The sequence below is a fragment of the Mesoplodon densirostris genome, chromosome 8 (assembly GCF_025265405.1).
Source record: "Mesoplodon densirostris isolate mMesDen1 chromosome 8, mMesDen1 primary haplotype, whole genome shotgun sequence".
Classification (NCBI taxonomy): Eukaryota; Metazoa; Chordata; class Mammalia; order Artiodactyla; family Ziphiidae; genus Mesoplodon; species Mesoplodon densirostris.
In genome coordinates this window covers 106,558,640-106,579,341 of record NC_082668.1, presented here as the reverse complement: position 1 = coordinate 106,579,341, position 20,702 = coordinate 106,558,640, and the positions used below count along the sequence as shown (strand labels likewise).

General features: G+C 41.1%; 1 protein-coding gene across 1 annotated transcript in view; it reads left to right on the top strand.

Moving 5' to 3' along the window:
* Positions 1–20,702, top strand: part of CNTNAP5 (contactin associated protein family member 5) — a 914,769-nt gene that overhangs the window by 623,673 nt on the left and 270,394 nt on the right. The window contains exon 12 of the mRNA XM_060106110.1: positions 1,333–1,452. Coding sequence (XP_059962093.1) covers positions 1,333–1,452 — 120 coding nt within the window. The remainder of the gene's footprint in view (positions 1–1,332; positions 1,453–20,702) is intronic.

Here is a 20,702-nt window from a genome sequence, read left to right as displayed (position 1 = left end):
GGTATATAGAAGTAAGACCATGTCATTTTAGTTTATGAATGAAAACTCATGACTGTATATTCAGTTTTACATTCACTAATCAAACATTTTCTTATTGAGGTATAGTTAATGTACAATGTTGTGTTAGTTTCAAGTGTACAAAAAAGGGATTCAGATATAAGTATCTATCTATCTATCTATCTATCTATATATTATTTTTCAGATTTTTTTCCCTTATAGATTATTACAAAATATTGAGTATAGTTCCCTGTGCTCTACAGTATGTCCTTGTTGGTTATCTATTTTATATTTAGGAGTGTGTACATGTTAATCCCAAACTCCTAATTCATCCTTCCACCTCACCCTTTCCCCTTTCGTAACCATAAATTTGTTTTCTCTGTCTGTGAGTCTGTTTCTGTTTTGCAAATAAGTTCATTTGTGCATTTTTTTAGGTTCCATATATAAGTGATATCATATGATATTTGTCTTTCTCTATCCGGCTTACTTCGCCTAGTATGATAATCTCTAGGTCCATCCATGGTGCTGCAAATGACATTATTTCATTCTTTTTAATGGCTGAGTAATATTCCATTCTATATATATACCACATCTTCTTTATCCATTCCTCTGTTGATGGACATTTAGGTTGCTTCCATGACCTGGCTATTGTAAACAGTGCTGCAATGAACATTGGGGTGCATGTATCTTTTTGAATTCGAGTTTTCTCCACATATATGCCCAGGAGTGGGATTGCTGGATCATATGGTAGCTCTATTTTTCATTTTCTAAGGCACCTCCATACTGTTCACATTAGTGACTGCACCAATTTACATTCCCACTAACAGTTTAATAAGAGGGTTCCTTTTCTCCACTCCCTCTCCAGCATTTATTATTTGTACATTTTTAACTTTTGATCTCCCACTGTGAGTGTGGCATTCTGCTAGATGCTGGAACACAGCTTCACACTACACACTGCCACCACTCTTAAAGATTCTGTAACTATTGCAGGAGACAGAACAGTGTATGATGCCCTAGCTTCACAGATGTGCAAATGTAGGGGAAGGACAAACATATCAGCATAGGGAAGGGCTGTTTAAGAGGGAAGGGGAGACATTTTGGAGGATGTAACCTCGGAGTTGTTTAGAAGAATGAACATTAGGATGAACGGAGGATGCAAGCCCATCAAGCATTGGGGCACTAGTTTGTTAAGTCTTGGGGAGAAAGTTGAGGTTACAGGAGAAAAGAAATAAATCACAACTGAAAGTAAATATAATAAGTAGGAGTTACTGATCCTCCAAAGGGATATGCAGAACCAAGCCAAGTTTCTTCTCTGCTGCCTTTATGTCTTTCCAGCCCTCTACGAGCAATCCTGTGAGGTGTACAGGCACCAAGGCAACACAGCTGGTTTCTTCTACATTGACTCAGATGGCAGTGGGACCTTGGGACCTTTCCAAGTGTACTGCAACATCACAGGTAAGGGTGCAGAATTCCTGCTCATGCTTCATGTCACTACGTGATGCAAAGGGAAATCCACTGGTAGGGGACACTTGTATAAATAAAAATTTAAAGGACCAACTTCAGGGAGGAAATGGTATTTAGGTAAATAATAGGATTTAGCAGCTAAGTTATTTTCATGAGAGAAGAAAACTTGTTAATGGTCTTGACAAGGTTCCACTGAACCAAGAATTAAATATCAAGTATTTTCTACAGAGCTGAACAAGATCGTGTCTCTTAAAATTCAAAAACAGAAAGAGAAGCAAAATAACCCAACAGCCAAAAATCAAAAGTTAAAATCAATAGAACGGGCTTCCCTGGTGGTTGAGAATCTGCCTGCTAATGCAGGGGATACGGGTTCGAGCTCTGGTCTGGGAAGATCCCACATGCCGCGGAGCAACTAGGCCCGTGAGCCACAACTACTGAGCCTGCGTGTCTGGATCCTGTGCTCCGCAACAAGAGAGGCCGCAATAGTGAGAGGCCCATGCACTGCGATGAAGAGTGGCCCCTGCTCGCCGTAACTAGAGAAAGCCCTCACACAGAAACGAAGACCCAACACAGCCAAAAAATAAATTAATTAATATCCTTCTTTAAAAAAAAAAAATCAATAGAAAGCCCTGATTCAGGAAGTGAGAAAGCTTGATTCAGGTCTGGCTCTGAGGACCGTGACTCTGAGGGCCACTGTGAGCTTCAGTTCTGCATCGGTGAAATGGAAATAGTAGTTCCTGCCCCTTACAGTTGTGAGGATGAAACAAAATCATCTGTATTGCTGTAACTATGCCACAGATGCCTAACCAAAACACTGAGCTATTTCTATTTTCCCTGGCAATCTCATAATATCTTGCCACTTTTCCCTAAAGTGTCTACAGACGTATTAAGAGCCAATTATTACATGGGTTTAGAAGCAGCATGTGATCACTAATTTATTCTTAAAAAATAATTCCACACCCCAAACCTGATGTAATATTTATTTAAAAATATAGCAATGCAAGCACTCCCTCTGTTTAGAATGTCAGTTGGCACATACACATTTTTTGTTTGTTTGTTTGTTTTGAGCACTGGCCTTCGGAGACACCAGCAGAATCATGTAATGAAGAAGGAAAGTAGGAGCCTGTTAAGGCTCTTTGAGTCCTCAGGCCCCAGATTTTGCTGCAACAGGGCGACCACATCTGTGGAGGTCTGTCTATAGTCAGACACTGTCCTGGCCACACAGGATATGCAGACAAATAAGGCATAGTCATTGTCATTCATGAGGCAGTAAAATCAGGGAAAATAGCATGCAGTATCACAGGTAGAAATGCAAGCAAGCCATTGCCAAAATGGTGATTGAGGACATTTAGCAGTAATTTGCCCATCTGAATACAAAAGGCCACAGGTTTTCTGCAGAAAATGCTAGTTACATGGAATTGGATGCCATTTCATTTCATTTCCATCATACTTCATCTCTTCAAAATGTATGCTAGCTGCTTCTCAATAGCCCTATAACATAATTAGAAATTGTGTTACTGTTTTCTTTTCACGGTTGTGCCAGCCTATAATATTCAACAACCTGGTCAAGAAGGAGGCTTCTCAGTGGATCTTGGTTATTTTCAAAATTAATTAACATATGGATCTCTGGGGAATCATGCCAAAAATAGACTTTGCAGACCTAGAAATTCTAAATTCAGTAAATGTACTTCTATCGAGCTTTCCAAATGATTCTGAGGCAATTTGTCCCCAGTCCACAATTTACAAAAAAAGGAGGAAGTGTTTTGCTTGCAGAAGAAGGCAAAGGAGATCAGTGCCTGCTGAGTGATGGGTGTGACAAATAATAATAGGATTTGTGGTAATGGCATCAATGACTCAGCTCCTACCATCTTTGGGAACTGAACTGAGAGTTTACAAATATCATCTCTTTTAATTCTTGGCGACAAAAATATGAGGCGGATATTTTAAACTCTATCTTACATAGAAGGAAAGAGCACATGAGAATTTCATGACCTGCTCGAGATAATAAATCCTGGGACTAATAGTCAAGACTCAGGAAGCAAACAAGACCTTCTGGTGCAGCAATAATCTATATCACTAAAACATTAATGGGATACTTTGTATTGCTATGTTTTACTTGAAGCCGTGCTTTTATTTTTGTTATCAAAATAATCAATGCTAATTATGGAAACTTTAAGGAAAAGAAGAAAAGTGTGAAGAAATGTTACAGTCACTTACACACTGCAATCCAGGGATTGCTATTGATATTTTATTGTTAGAATTTCCTTGGGACTTTTTGCTATGAATGCATATGTGTGTTTTTCTATGAATGTATATGTTCTTAAATGTATATTTTTACACTATGCATTTAAGAGACAAGCATAGACATCCTATTTTCATTAAAATATATAGTTTGAAATTAAAATACATACAGTAAATATAGCTTGACAAATTTAACTCTCCAAAATAATGTAAGTACAATGACACTGATTCATAGATCTCATTTACATGAAATGCTCTGCCTGTCTTTGGAAAGACTTCTCTCGGGATTTATGTTTGATATTTTGTCCAGGAATGGCTAAAGATGAATGTTTACATATATTAAATGTTGCCATTTTGCTGATGTGATGCTGAAGGCATCAGGACCTCTGATTTATGTCCCAAAATTGATAGGGTGCGTTGTGCACGATTGGGGATTTCTTTGAAGTATGCTTTTCTGGTCACACGCAATTGCAAAATATATAGGTGTTTGGTTTTGTTTTTGTTTTCCTAAAATACCTGTAAAAGTAAAAGCAAACTTCTGTGTAGGCGAATTATATCCATATTTAACTGACAAACATTTTTAATGCCTAAATATAACGGTAATGAAATACATAATTTTTTATTTGTCAGTATTAACTGTTCTTAAATGTGAGTGACTTAAGGTCACTAGGAAAAGTGTGACAAAGTGGTCCAGGGAAGAGAGGAGGAGGGAGGGAGCAGAAGGGGGAATGGAAGGAGGGAGGAAATGGCCAGAGAAGACTTGCTGTGTGTTTAACTCCTGTTTCTAAGAGCACAAAGCTACTGGTCTCTGCACTTTTCAGAGGTGTTCCTGGGGCATAACACAGAGAGTGTAAACGAAGCTGGGATGCAGGGAACCTGGGCTCTCTCTCTTACTGCTCTTTGTGCCAGTCGGCTGGGTGCTCCCAGCCTGGCTGGTGCATCTCAAAAATAAGGATCTGGAGCTAAGTGGTTCCTCAGGCCTCCCTCATTTAGAACTCTCTGAGGGATCATTTGAGGTTCCAAAGAAAAGGAGAAGTTTCCCTTAAGTCTAAAGATACTTGCAAATGGGTGTCATGAGGGTAAAGGGTGGGTTTTAGTTGTGGAAAACTGAATCCCAGGTGCCTTGCATCTCTCTTTACAGTGTACCCTGGGAGTAGCTCCCCATTTCTATAGGTGAGGTGGCACCTTGCCCCTCCTGAGAGATTTAAGTCTGTGCATCTTACCTACCACGGGGTGATCCTGGGGAGAGTGCTCAAGGAGCAACTGCCCTCTTTGGTGTAAGGCAGTGTGATCTCTGCATGGGGACTGTAGGACAAATTATAGGAGTAACTTAGGGGGTGATTAGGCTTATTGGTAAAGTGGACTGAATTCAGGCTTCTACAGATTTCGACAGGGTGCCATAACCCAGGCTGCATTCTGACACTAAGGGGTAGGAGAGAAGGATGAGAAAGATAAAGAGTTAAGTTGCTTCAGGAATACACATTTGGCCTACTTTTAACATATCTCTAAATGATGTACAGTTCATTTCAGCTCAATGTAAATTTGCACATTTCAGGCACTGCACAAACTGCAAAGGATACACAGTCATGTCTGTCTTAGTCTCTTTGGGCTGGTCTAGCAACATTCTGCAAATTGAGTGGCTTCCAAAACCCCAGGAGTATATTGTCTCACAGTTCTCGAGGGTAGAAGACCAAAATCAAGGTGTCAGCAGGGCCACAAGACCTCTGAAACATGTAGGGGAGTCTCCTTCCTGGCCTCTCCCTAGCATCTGGCAGTTTGCTTGACCCGTGGGTGCTCCTGGACTCCTAGAAGCAGCTCCTCAATCTCTGCATCCCTGAGACTGTCTCCCTGCTTCTGTGTGATTACATCATAGTGACATTTTCCCCTCACATGTCTGTGTGTCTGTTTCCTCTTTTCTTATAAGGACACCAGTCATGTCAGCTTAGGGTCCAACCTAATGGAGTATGACATTATCTTAATTTGATAACATGTGTGAAGAATCTATTTCCGATTAAGGCCTTGCACATTCACAGGTACAGAGTGTTAGGTCTTTAAGCGATCATTTTGGGGGACACAGTTCAACACATAACAGTATTATTTCAGTCTCCTCCACAGGCTAATCATGGAAAAGACACAGCAACCATTAAAATGTCTTGACAAGGATAGCACATGTGTAGTGTGTGTTGAGAGCCCACAGGAGGAGCACCTAACCCAGCCACTCGTGGAAGAGCCATCAGGCAGGCAGGAAACATCTCTAAGAGCTGGGTGGAGGGTAGGAACTGGCCAGAAGAAGACACAAAGGAAGGCATTTCCAGGAAGAACAAATGAATGTCAGGAACAAGGTTCCAGGGTCCCTTGATCCTGCACGTTTGTGGGGACCACCCAACTCACCAGGATGAGTTGCTAGTTTAGAACACTGAAAAATGCATGTACCTGAATGACTAGAAAATAAAAGGATCACAGTGACTTGATTAGGGACAAGCAGAAGTTTCTGAAGATCCATAATCTGAACTATAGTTTTCCAACAAGGAAATCGGCTGTCTTAATTCCAGGGAAAAGATTTTTTTTTTCAATTTAATTTAATTTTTACTTTATGTTGGAGTGCAATTGATTTACAATGTTGTGTTAATTTCAGGTGTACAACAAAGTGATAAATATACATATATCCATTCTTTTTCAGATTCTTTTCCCATACAGGTTATTACAGAATGACTAGAGTTCCCTGTGCTATACAGTAGGACCTCGTTGGTTATCTATTTTATATATAGTAGTGTGTATATGTTAATCCCAAACTCCAGTTTTTATCAGATCATTCTTGAGCATGCCAGATTATTTAGCTGACCCTGAAGGAAAGATGAGCAACTTTCTGAGTACCAACAACAAGCCACCATCCTCAGGTTATACACGGTCTGTAGCACTGTTCCTCTCTCTAGAGGACTGGATCTGGCTTACATTAGGGACTGTTTACAAAGGGATGAATGTACAAGAAGAAATTATGGGAATATACTGTACTATAGAGCTAGTAACAAAGGAGATGTTCCCACCATCAGGCCCATGGAGGTGAGGGGAGGGCATTTCCCCAGAGCAAGAAGGAGGGCAGGATGTGAAGAATCTGTGCCTTGAGACAGCTGTGATGTGTTTGGGAACAGCCATCAAGGAGCTTGGGGAGTAGCCTCAGTCTCTCCTCACTCCTTCCAGTCTCCTTCCTAGGTTTCTGTTGAGCAAATTCCGCTAGAATTCAGAAGGCATGAGCACTTATTGGTGTAATGCCTTTAGCCAGCCTTCCCGGGCACAAAGAAGGCTGCAGAAGGATGGAAAGTACATCTAGTGGGGCAAATGGAAAATATATTGTTTATAAAGAACCGTCCAAAGAAGCCTGGGGGAAAAATGATTTGAATTCATCAAGGATCAAGGATGGTGGTGAGGTGGGCGTGGTGAGTGAAATCCACAAACCATGCAAATATATGAAGCATGGATTTGTCCATTAGATTCCCACCTGAAGCAGAAAGGACCGCCCTTTGCAGGTTCAGTCGAAGCAAGGTTAAGATGGATGCAAAAAACATACATGAAGGAGAGACTTCGAGAGCTAGCTTACTCTAAAAGTTGATAAGCCACTCAAGTGATGAATAATTAAGGGGCAAGTGGACAACTAAGGGAAACTGTGACATATACCAGAATGTAATGTTTTGTTCAAAGGGACATCTGGGTCCCATGCCACTACCTGGTGGTAAAAGTCCCCTTAGCTTGAATGTGGACAGTTTCAGCCAATGATGTAACATTTGTGATAATCCTTGGCTATGCTGGTCTAGTTGGGCAAGTAGGGAGGGATGCATTTGAGAAAACAAGGAATCTAGTAGGACTCAGAATTGTATTTCTGGATGAAAATGAATGTAAGGTAGACTCACAGGATAGGTTAGATGCCATCTGGAAGTGAGGAAGTGCTGGGCACTGGGATCAATGCAAAGGGAAAGACAGAAGTGGAGAAAGAGCAGGGTGCAGGAAGTAGCTGGAATTAGCGAACATCTGAGGTACCTGTACAGGAAGTGTGTGTTGATGATACACGAGAATGTGGTGAGTATATCATCAACTTGGCTGAGTCATGATGTCCAGATATTTGGTCAGACATTATCATTAATGCTTCTGTGAAGGGTTTTTTTCAGATGAGATGAACACTTATATCAGTGGACTTTGAAAAAAGCAGAATACCCTCCAAAATGTAGGCGGGCCTCATTCAATCAGTTGAAGGTCTTAACAGAGCAAAAACTGACCTCCCCCAAGCAAGAAGGAAGTCAGCCAGCAGACTGTGTTCTGTCTTTGGGATTGAACTGCAGCTGTTTGCTAGGTCTCCAGCCTCCTGGTCTACCCTGCAGATTTTTGACTTACCAAGCCTCTACAGTCTTGTGAGCCAATTATGCACTGGGAAAAAAATAATATATGGTTTTTATATCCTGTTGGTTCTGTTTCTCTGGAGAACCTTGACTCATGCACTTGGTACCTACAGGTTGGGTGTGCTCTCCTCTCATTTTCTGAATATTTCTAACATGACACTGATCACACTGCATTATAACCACTGATGTTTACTTCTGTGTTCCATGGGACTGTGAGGTCCTGGATGGAAAATGAGAGACAGAGTGTCAGGAATTCCTCGATCTACTTTTACACATACTCTAAGGAGTCCAGTGTAAATGGACTGCTGAGAAATCACAGCCAGACTGAAGATTAATTTCTGCCTTTCTCTATTTTTTCTTTCCACTTCCCATAATTTATCTTAGACTAAGGCCCTGACCCATTACATCAATGACAGTTTGGAACCATGGATATTGCCTTAGTGTCTATACTTAACTGGGCTTGAGTCATTCCTACTATTTGCAACCTCTTCTGCAAGTCCAAGAGTGAAAAGTGTCCTGCTGCTCATTACCCCCAAGACCTTTCACTACTATCCAGCCTCCACAAACCCTTTCTTTTCTCCAAACATAAGAATGAGTAGTGGGAGGAACACATGTTTTGGAGTCACATCAGAGTTCCTATTTTAGTGCTGGCACATTCTAGTCGTGTGACCTTGGACAAGTCATTTAACATTTCTGCATCTTGGTTTCCTTATCAGGAAGATGGAGAATAAAAATGTCTTCCTTTCGAGATTAATCTGAGGAATAGAATATACCTGCAAAGTTCCTAGCCCCCAAATGTAGATGATCAGGAAACAGAGTAGCCAGATATCATGATGTAATATTAACCATGACCTCTTTCACTCTTACTGCTGTTCTAGTGGTATAAATAACATCTATAAGGCCATCCGAGTTGCAAAAGATAGCTATTTCCTCTTGCCAGAAATAATGTCTTTATTCCTTCTGCATTGCCATGAGATTTCAGAGACTGCAGGGATATCTAGGAGCCTGGAGGAAGTATTTCTGAGGGGAAGCTTCCTGTATCAATAAAGCAGAATTAGAAGGGTGAGGCACTCTGACAAGATTTTCCCTAGAACTTGACCTTTCAACTCATTCAACTGTTTACATTTTGCCATTTTGAATGTTAACAGGACACCTTGTCAACATGTTAAAAGATGTTTCCCAGCCACACACTGTTCCTCCTCTGTGAAGTTATAATTACATATTGAGATGCAAAATTGTCTAGAGCCACTAACAAAAACACATTTATTTCCCTTCTTGATGGATACAATGCCGGTTTCGTGTATCTAGACCTGTACAGTGATCATCAGGAATTGCAAGAAGTTTGCAAGGAAGATTTAGTCAAATCTTGAAAACAAAACTTGTTTTCCTTCTCAAAGAGCTCCTAATCCATTTGCAAACCACCTTGCAAGTTTCCATATCTTAACACTCTTGCTATTATGATGCTCTGTTTCTCACTCCTTTGGCAGCAGGCTCTGGCTTCATTAAAACTCATCAAAGCATGCATAATGGAGTAGGCAGAGAAGCTGCAATTAAAGTCTCTCCTATACTCCTGTACATAAGTATGCAGTGAGATTGCAGGTAATAGATTATCATCCAAGTCACTGACAGAAAGAAAGGAATATCTCCATTCAGTTTGGTCTAACAGTTGTTGCCCTTGCTTCCCAAAGTTAGAGCAACATCACTGGGTTTACAGTGTTATGTATGGCCTGCACAAGGGTATGTGAGTGTACAGGAAACAAGAGTTACCCATGACATAGGATGAGACCACTTACTTATGGCACATTTATTTCTCCCTGAACTTCTTAGTGCATTGTTAATTTTCTGCAGCTTTATTTTACACCAAAGAGAAGTAGAATTCAATTGTTGGTGCCATGTGCATTTGTAATTAAGTTTTGTCTTGGTATCTCCTATTGGCTGATTTCTACCCATGAACACTCCACTGCTAACACACACACACACACACACACACACACACACACACACACACCCCAAAAAGGAAGTATCAGCTTCCATTGCCCTGCCAAATTCTTCTACAAGAACAAGCTGGGCTCAAGTTCTCAAGTTTGTTTTCTTAATCATATTTTGGATAGCCATCATTACAGAAGTATTGTTGCCAAAAAATTGTGACTTGATTACAGACTGTAAAACTGTACCCAGTACCTACTGGGCACAGGACTAGTTCAAGATGCATCACTGTGAGGTAGCTGGAATATTGTTCTCTTTTTACAAATGTGCTAATGAGGTTAGTAAGTTATACAAAGAGGATTCCAATTAGAGCCATCAGATCTAAATGTTTTGCTATGTCTGGTATGCAGTACTTCTTATCAAAGGGGTCTAAAGCATGGGAGGCAAACTTCTTCTATTTGAATCATTATGCATTGGTTGTCTACTCTGGCCAGGCACTGACAAGGCACTGAGGATATAGAAATGATTAAGATACGGTCCCTCAAGTCCACAGAATTTATCATCTCATGTCCTTGTGGTGAGGAAACACCCGGATCTTTCCCACTCTGATTCATAATTCACACAACAGTAAGAGTGACGCTTTAAAAACAGATCTGACCATGCCTCCTCATCCCCTTCCCCTTCTACCTGTGCAAACTTCAAGCTCCTTGCTCATGGCTTACAATTTTTGAAGGACATTGTTGTATAATGTGTTCATATGCATTAATTAAAAGTCTTAGGACAATGTCTGGTACTTTTTACATCCTCCAAATTATGATCGTTATTATCTATGATAATTATTTAGGGGCCACAAACAAGGCCCCTGGTCTTTGTATTTCAGTCTCTCCCTCTGTACATGACAGGTGATGACAATAGCTTTTTATGATTGGTGACCTTATGGCAAGTTAAATGAGTTAACATTTAAACAATGTTGGAGAGTGACTGACACAGAGCAGGTGGTGGAAAAGATGTAGGTTTTTCTCCTTCTCTTCTTCCCCCTTCCCTTGGAAACATGTCGCTTCTCTGTGGGCAGCAGGTTCAGATCTATCTGGACAGGAGGCCACAGGCTGTGTCCCCGGTAACCCAAGCATCGTTTCTCGGTTGAGACTCACTCATGGGTGACATACGCACGGTGGCTCGCTAGCAGTTTAACCAGTTGGAATAATCCTTGTGTTGTTGCTTCTATTCCAGAGGGGCATGTTGTTTTCTGTAAATCAAGTGTTTTCCAGAAGACTCTTTGGGGTTGAAGAATGGTCATTCACCAGCTTAGAAGAGGGAAACTTTTTAAAAATGCCTGTCTCCCTGTTTAATACATCATGCTGTCAGCCAAGGCGTGGTGACCACATAGAGCTTCCAGAAGGCTGGTCTCTTAGGTGAAGCTGGGGATTGGATCTGCTTGTGTGGAAGACCCAAGCTTTAAAGGGGTCTCTCTGGACTGGCGGCAGACGGCATAATCTCCTGCTAAATTGGGCCATTAAAGAAAACTACTAAGTCGTAAAGCTGTAGCATTACCCTGAAAGTAAAGCACTGTCACCTTTGAATTGCCATGAGTTTTCACAGGCACTTAGAGAAATGCCTTTCACACCAGTTTAGCATGGCCTGTTGGCTCCAACCACAGGGGGTAAAGACAGGAGTCTCAGCACAGCAGTGGGGAGAATGATTGCAATGCGATTTCCATTGACTTATTTGCTCATTCATAAATTCACCCCCACCCTTTACTAACATTTCTTGAATTCCTTTATTAAACTCTCATTTATTTACTCATTCTTTAATTCTCTCATTTATTCATTTCCACAATTATTTGTTCATGGGTTCAGTTACATTATTCATTCATTCATTCAGCCAGCCAGTCAGTTATTCAGCTGGCCATCCAGGATAAGCCATTTAAATAAATTTTTCAGCACTGATGGAGATAAGCCCTGAGGTTTCAGAATGGATGCTTGTCTTGTCCTCAAGGAGCTCACAGTTCAGAGAGGGTGTCAGACTTTGTAAACAGATATTTTCCGCCTGGTGTGGAAGATGGAATAGAAGCCAATAGATGGTGCAGAAAGAGTACAAAGGGCACGGTGGTTAAATCAAGGAATACGAGGAGACTGGGGACAGTGCTCAGAGAAGATGTGCTTGAAGAGATGCCCTCTGAGCTGAATCTTGTCCTGGAAACAGCTAACATTTAATTGAGCATCTATTTGTTGGAGGTGCCATGCTAGGCATTTTACATCCATGAGGTCGTCCAGGTTTTCTAGCAATCATGTGAAGAAGGTGCCATTCTTTCCATTTTATAGGGAAGGGCACTGAAATCTTGAGAGGCTAAATAGCTTGTCCAACTTCTTGCAAGGAGCAAATAGTGAAGAGCCAGCAGTTGGGTCTACATCTGTGATTCCCGTGCCTGGGTTCCTAGCCCAGGTGACACAAATGTTCTAAGGCAAACAAAAAAAAGACCCATGTGTCCACCCTTCCTCTGTCCTGTGCTGCCTCCATCCATCGGTCAGTGCCACAGTGGAAAGCTCTTCAAGGAAGTGACCCTGAAGGAAGGAGGTCTGTATCATACTTTCCTGGATCATCACTTTACTCATTTATCAATTGGGATGATCATATCCACCTTTCATGATTTTCTGAGCATTCGATGAGAATTATATAAAACAAAAGTTCTTAAATTTTATTTCTCTGCAAAATGAACTGAGATGAATGTTTAAAATGCCTTTTCCGATGCCTATTCCCAGCAATGTTTATTCAGTAGGTTTAGGACAGCGATCAAAAGTAACATTTTGAGCAAGCTCCTGAAGATTCTGGACCTTGGGAAGTATCTATATAAGGTGATTAGCACAGTGTATAGCATTTAATGTCTCCTTCCGTATTCATCTCCCCACTTCTAAGGTGGTGGGGGGGACTGAACAGTGACTAAAAGAGCTGTTCTTCTTAAGACCTGAACACAAGGCTTATCCTGACCCCTACTTGATGGACTTTTCACAGCACATTTTTATTGCAGATACCTGGAGAGCCCTTCCTCTTGGTGTGTGGGGATCAGGACACAGTCCAAACAACCAGTATATATTGAGGCTCCCCTGTGTTCTGTGCTGTATAAGTCACTATAAACCACCGACCCTTGTGCCCTAGGACCTCATACTTAACTTCCAGCTCTTCAAGCCCTTCCATTTAGGCCATCCTATTCCATATTTAATTCATCCAATTATCCTGTAGATACTCAACAACCATGGGATACTGGGCATGTTCACTTCTGTGAGGCTCAGTTTATTCATCTGCATAATGGGGACGATCAGTCACTCTTACCTCAGTGGGTTGATGTGCAGATTAAATAAAATTAAATGAGCAGCAGACCTCATATGCTCAGTGCAATATCTAGCATTCTCTAAGAGCTCCGGAAATAGAAATCACAATCACCCAGCTTCATCATCATAGGAAGATCTAAATGCTGAAGGAATACAGAGGCAGGAGTGATCAAGTAAGGCTTTGCTGGAGACATAGGGCTTAGGTATGAAGTTGAAAGATAGGTGTCCCAGGCTAGGCAGAGAAGAGAAAAGAGGAAAAATCAATCTTGATGAGCTCAGCGGTGGTATGGGTGTGGCGATGCAATAAGCTTGTAACCAAGGGCTCTTTGCTTCGTTTGAGGGCTCCTGGCTCACATGTGTGTTCTAATACAAGATTACTATTGGGCAAGCACTTTTCTTGATCAGAACAATGAAATAACAAGTGGGAGTCAAATGTGTCTCCCAGAAAGCTTGCTTGTTCTCGCTCACTTTTGCTCTGAGCCCAGGATTCCGGGGAGAGATGATGACTCAAAGTCTAGACTTTCCAAAGAATTACAAAAGCCCAAGATGTACTAGCAGCTTGTGATTCCACATTCTGTGAAGTAAGGGAAGCAGAGGTGCCCTTTGTCTGGGAGTCTTTTTTTATAACTATTCACGGCAGGTGAAATCAGGTCTCAGGAGCACCAATCAGCCTTTCCTGCTCCGGGCACAAGAGTTTGTTCTATTTGTATCTGCTTGTAAAGGGAAGCTGGTAAGAGACATTTGGTGGATAGACTGTCTGTGGGGACAGATCCACATGGCTTTTTCCGTGCTACCTATGAGTATTCTGTCCAACTCTCATGCCTTTTATACAGTTTTATTCTTCTGGAATGTCATTTCCTCACCTCCTTCTTTAGACTGAGCCCTCATTCTTTTCTCCTATGATTGTCTTTTGCCCATCACCATTCTCAAGGATCCCCCTTGAATCCACATAATCAAGAAATATCTATCCAATCCAGCATTGGTGGTAAGAGCTTGGGCTTGGTTTGCATCCCAGCACTGACACTTCCTAGTTTGGTCAAGTTACGTGATCTGGGGAGTTACTTGGGCTCCTTGTCCCTTAGCTTCCTGCTTTGTCATTAATAACAGAACCTATGTATGAGGTTGTTGTGAGGTTTACATGAGTTAATTGTTGTAAACCATAAGAAAAAAAATCCTGGCATTATATACACAATATGTGTTAGCCTTAATTATTTTCATCACTCTATTCCCAGAAACCTTGACACTGTTTTCTTGGTGTTTCTGGGGATAGAGTGATGAAAATAATAACTAATAAATTTTAGGAATATGTAACACCTGGTGCCTTCAAAGCACCCCTGCAAATTAATTCAACAGCAATAACAGATACTTACATTTGAATATAGATGGGCTACCATGGTGTGAATGGTTGAATTTGATAATAGTTTTTGCTTTTGGATAATTATTTGGTCCATTGGTCCTTAGCTGTGTGTGTGTGTGTGTGTGTGTGTGTGTGTGTGTATGTGTTTATAAGGGCACATGCACACGAGTTTGCTGGGGCAGAGTAGGATAGTTCTGAGCCTTTTCTACATGTGAAGCACTGTGTCAAGCCCTATCTTATTTCCCCAAAGATTTTATTCTGAAAAATCTAAACTTACAGAAGAGTTGAAAGAATAGTAAAATGAGCATCCATAGGCTTTTCACCTAAACTCTCCAAATATTAAAATTTTGCCCCATTTGCACACATTTATGCTACTCTCATCCGCCCCCCTCCTGTCCTTCCTTCATCCTCATATAAAATGTTTTTTTCTTTTTCTGAACTATTTGAAAGCAAGTTGTGGACATAGTGATAATTTAAACTTGAAGACTTCACTTGCATCTCCCGACAATAGACACTATGCTACATAAGCACAAAAATAAAACCATAAGAAAATAAACATCACTTCAATGAATGTTATCTAGTATATAATCCATCTTGTCCCTACAGTGTCTTGCATAGCAGTGTCTGTTTTTTCTATTTTTATTTGGATCTCAAGCAATGTCCATAGGTGGGATTTAATCATCCTGTCCCTTTAGTCTCTTTTAACTAGAAGGGCCCACCCCCTAACCCATCTTGTTTTGTTTGCTTTTCATAACAGACATTAAGTTTTTGAAGAGTACAAGCCAGGTGTTAAGTAAAATGTTCCCAGGGGGAACAGGGTGAGGGAGGGGTGGATTGGGAGTTTGGGGTTAGTAGATGCAAACTATTATATATAGAATGGATAAACAACAAAGTCCTATTGTATAGCACAGGGAACTATATTCGAAATCCTGTGACAAAGCATAATGGAAAAGAATATGAAAAATAATATATATATATGTATATGATCACTTTACTCTATAGCAGAAACTAAAATGACACTGTAAATCAAGTATAGGTCAATAAAAATAAATTTAAGAAGAAGTAAAATATTCCACATTTTGTTTTTTTCCTGGTTATTTCTTCATTGTTAGAATACTTTGGCAGAAAGCCTTATGGGGGGTGTCTCCCATCAGAAGGCACACGATGTCAGTTTGTGCCATGACTGGGTCGCTCTGCTCCGTCATTTGACTAAAGCATCTCCACCAGATCTCTGCATTGTGAAGGTGATTTACAATCAGTTATCTGTGGAGTTCTATGCAGACATTATGTGAGTATCCTGTTCTCCATCATTTCCTCCCCATGTGTTAATGGTCCTGACCTGTGTAAGTCATGACACTGGAGTTTGTAAAATGTCGTTTTTCTAATTGTATTATCCCTTCTGCATTTATAGCCGTTTTTGTCTACAGAGCTTCTTATTTCTCACCTTGCCTCCATTTACCCTTGTATCAGTAGAGGATCATAAATTATTTCACTTTAAAACATTGTTACTATTACATTATATTTATTAGATGTTCAAATTGTCCCCAAATTAGCTAGTAATGGTCCCTTTAATTCTGTTCCTATGTCTTTCTTGTATGACCCCATTAATCTTGGAGCACTTCCATGTTTTCTAGCACAAGATGCTCCAAGACGTTACCTTCAACTTTCCCTGCCTAGACCCAGACTCAGCTATTTTCCCAAAGAAGCCTAGTTCCTTTTTGTAGCAAATGGTATTTGAAAGTTAAGATCTAGGTGTTAGGTTTGTTTATTGCTTCTCAGCCTTTTTTGTGGACAGAGCTAGAAAATGTGTGTGTGTATGTTTAAATTATGAGTTGATACATTTATCTTTAATGCAAATCCAGCACCATTAGAACTTTTCTCATCATTCTATCTTCCATATATATTTCTCTTCTCTCACACTGAGAAATTATCCCAGCATCAATATATTTTCTAATTTATTCTATCCTGTAATATACACCAATAGTTTCAGAATCACATCAGCAATAGCACTACTAATAACAAGATAAAGTTTAAGATTTACTTGAATTTTAAATTTTGTTCTTAGACTATATCCTCAGGATGTATAGCTAGACAGAATAGAGTATTAAAAAAGTTACTTGAATTATTTTTTTTCTCCCTTGTGGTTATTTTATCTATTTTATATATAGACAGGGTTTTTTGTATCTGCTTAATATTCAGTTTTAGGGTTTGCCTTTTTTTATCCCTTTGAGTTAATTTTATGTTTTAAATATATAAAACGTTTTAATGTTACAGAAGTCAAATATATTTACAATGGTTGACCAGGGAGGCCTTGTTCTCACTCATACTGCCTTCACTCTGTTCTTACTCTCTCTCGATAATCATTTACTGTAGCCTTCCTCTGTGTATCCCTTTTTCTCCTTTGTTCTTGCACAACATGTAGCATAGTCTTTTGCACCTTAATTCCTGGAAATCATTCCATCTATCCTGGAAATAATTCTAGATCGGTTTAGAGGAATTGTATGTGGTCTTTATTATGACTACATAGTGTTTCACTGTGTCAGTTAACTATACTGTGTCCAATCAAACATCTATTGATAGATAATTTACCTTTTTTCCAAAATTCTGCTACTTGTAATAGATATTATGGGCTGCACAGCAGAATTTCAAGTATGCATTGAAATATTGTTTCCTATCATGTATCACTTTCCTGATGATTTTAAGAGCTGTCACTGAAGCCAGTCAAAACCTCGGTAGTCTGTTGAAGGTTTAGTTCAGTGGTAAGTGAATACCTACTGTGGGCCAGGTGCTAGGCATACAAAGACTTAACGAGACATTCTCTTCCCTTGTATAGCTTACAGTTTAGCAGGGGTTCTGAGTAAACAAGTTGGAGTAATAGCGCTTGAGTGAGACAAACACAGGATGCTGGTGGAGTTAGCAAAGGCTTCCCACTGGAGATGATGCTGGCACTCTGACAATAAAATTGATAGTGTGACAACGTCCAGAGCAGGGACATCAGCTGACAGAAAGATAAATAATTCCATGTTCCTCTTAGAGCTTTCTTTTTTGTCAGTCACCTCCAGAACCAGAATCTAAGATCCGTGGAAGCAGAGTAAGTAGACTCTTCCATTTCAGAAGGCTTGTCTTCTTTTGTGACCTGGTGAGAGGTGACATAAGTGCTGGGTGACCCTTCTTAGGACCAAGGCAAGCACCTTGCAGTCAGCTCACTACTCTATGAGTTCCATCTTGGCTACCTTAGCTCTTACTAAAGGAAGGATGGGGACTACTATTTACTGTGTACTTGTGGTCCAGGTACTGGGTTATATATATATTGTCTTAGAGTCCATCTCATCTAATCCTCATGATAAAGTGTGAGGTAGAGATTATTTCTCATTTGTATTTTGAGAAAACAGAGGTTCCGAGAGGTTGGAGAGAATTCCAGCATCACTCTGCTAGTAAGTGACAGATGGATGGATTGAATTCAGGTCTGTGTCAGTGCCCAGAGTTTTCCTCAGAATGCACCAAAACAGGGCCTGCCACAAAGATGCTCCTAAAAGCCTCTAAAGATGTCTCATAGCAACAAAAGCCCCTCCCATTTCCCATCAGGTGACTTGGATGTGCAGACCCCTTCCACCCCACCCTGCCCTTCCCCTGCCTGGGAGGCGGGCACACGCTCCCCTTGGCCACACATTTGCTGCTGCAAGCTTTCAGCTTCCATGGAGTTTCTTTCCCAGAACCAGCTGTGAACACCTTACACTCAGGGTCCGGGGTAGCATTCAGCCTGGTACCCCTCATCCCACCACCTACGCAGTCCATATCATCGTGCTCTGCACACACTAGACTTTCCGTTACGTTTTCCTTGAATAAACCAGCGAATCAGAAACAAAGTACCATGCAATGCACATGAAATCTATTCAAGACCACACATCACCCCCCAAGATCATAAAACAGATTTCCCAGGTCTCTTTGATCATGCCACTAATTGCAAAACAAGGGAAAGGAAAATCCCCCAAAAATGTACATAAAAAGTAAAGGCTCGAGTGAAGTAGTAGAATAAATCACGGTCAAGTATGTTGTCTGGAAGTTGTCAGGTGTGTGGTCCAGGCGGGCTGGTGAAGGAGCGGCAGGGGCTGAAAGGGGCTCCCCGCACCCCCGTACCTCTCCGGCGCCTCGGGGGCTGTGGTTCCTGCTTCCAGATAATGCAACTGCACGGTGGCCCTAGCAGGAGTCTTAAACCGGTAATGATACCTCCCCCAAACAGCAGTAGAAGCCCAGACACTAAAAGCAGCCGCGTCTGCAAGTGGTTTTAGCAGGCAAGGAGGAAGCTCTCCTAGGCAGCTGGGCTGATCCACAAGGGAGGGGAAACAGCTCCTGCAGGAATTCTGAAGGCTTTTAAAGAAGTTGAAAACTGTTTTCCACATCTTGTCTTCTTTCCCTTTAAATGTTGAGGGGAAGGGGGCACGGATCCCCTCAGCAGAGGTTCCCAGAACTGTTTCCTGCAGTGAAGTGATGCGTCCGCTCCTCCGGAATCACTTCCTCAAAAGGGCTCCCGGCAGTTCAGCTCTGATTTCTAGTCAGGTACCCTGAGCCAGCCTCTGAGTTCAGCTCGGCACTGTGCATTTGGTTAAGCACTCACAGCATCACTGCTCCGTGGAGTATCTCCAGTTTACAGAAGCGGAGACTGAGGCTGGGGGAGGTTCCCTGTCTCTGCTGGGGTCAAGAATGTGGTCAGTGGCAGAGCTGACAGCCAGGTCCGTTGATCCCAAAGCCCTTGCTTCCCTCCATCGCATCTGCCTCTAGTGGCTATAGAAGCCTTTTCTAAGCCGATATTTACTCAGTGGCCATTGCTGAAGATTTAAATGGGGAGGTGAGGGACAAACATACGAAAAGTTAAGTAACTCTCAGTGCAAAACGACCAGAGATGGCATGGATGGTAAATGAGTGGTAGAGACAGTGCTTTGAGGATTATTTAAGCTGTCTATCCTTGGCATAGAAAATTCACTTTGTCAACATAGATAACTATACAAGAAGTGACCCCAGGGACCTTTCTGTAGACTTGCTTTATTACAATAGGAGTATAAGTGAATTGGTACACTTTTCAAAGGACAGTGAGCAGCTCCCCACAGTGATTTAAGTTCAATTAAACTGGGTATTGACAATCTGTAGATTTCCATTCCTTCCAGGCATTGTGAGAAAAATGGAAGGTTTCTTTTCTGCCTCTGCAAAGTGACAGATATGTGTATAGAATGAGGTTTTATTAATCAGAGTTATATCTTGTCTCTCTCTCTCTTTTTCCACTCTCCTCCTGTTTGTTCTTTCTCCTGAGTGGTGATCTCCATGGTAACAGATAGAACAGCTTATAGCATCTGTAATGACTATTATTAATAACAATAATGATCATCACAATGATAATACCGATCGGATAGAACGAGAGCCAAAATAAGAGTTAAATGCTGTCTCTGTATGTAAACAATTTATAGTTTCTGAAATGAGAGCGAGAGGGACCAGGCAGATCACCTAGAGCTGCAGGACAAAGGTTCCTAGAGGGCTTTCCTGGGGTGACAACCAGGAAAGATTTCACAGCAGGGATAAGGAAATAGAATATTCTGGAATATCCTGCCATTACTACTCTGCTGACTATTTGTGAAATCTCTTTTGCTTTTCTCTTGATGATGTTGTTGACTGCGTGTATTTTGATCATATCACTTGAAAGTTATTTTACATGTGAACCCTTACATAATACATGCTGGTGAGTAGCCTCCTCTTGATGAAGCTCTCCTGAAGTCTTACACGGCGTTCAGTGCTAACCGAGGTGCTGATGATCTAAGGATGAAAGACCTCTGTTGACTTGTCCATTCTCAAGGAAAACAGTGTATAGTCTATTGCCAGCCCCAACCCTGCCACCAACAGAACTCTGGGCATCCCCACTTACTTGTAATCTCAAGAGAACTTACAACAGCATGAGACATCTGTCATTCTCATGCATACCACGTTTTCCCCCAAATGACTGTAAACTTTTGAAGA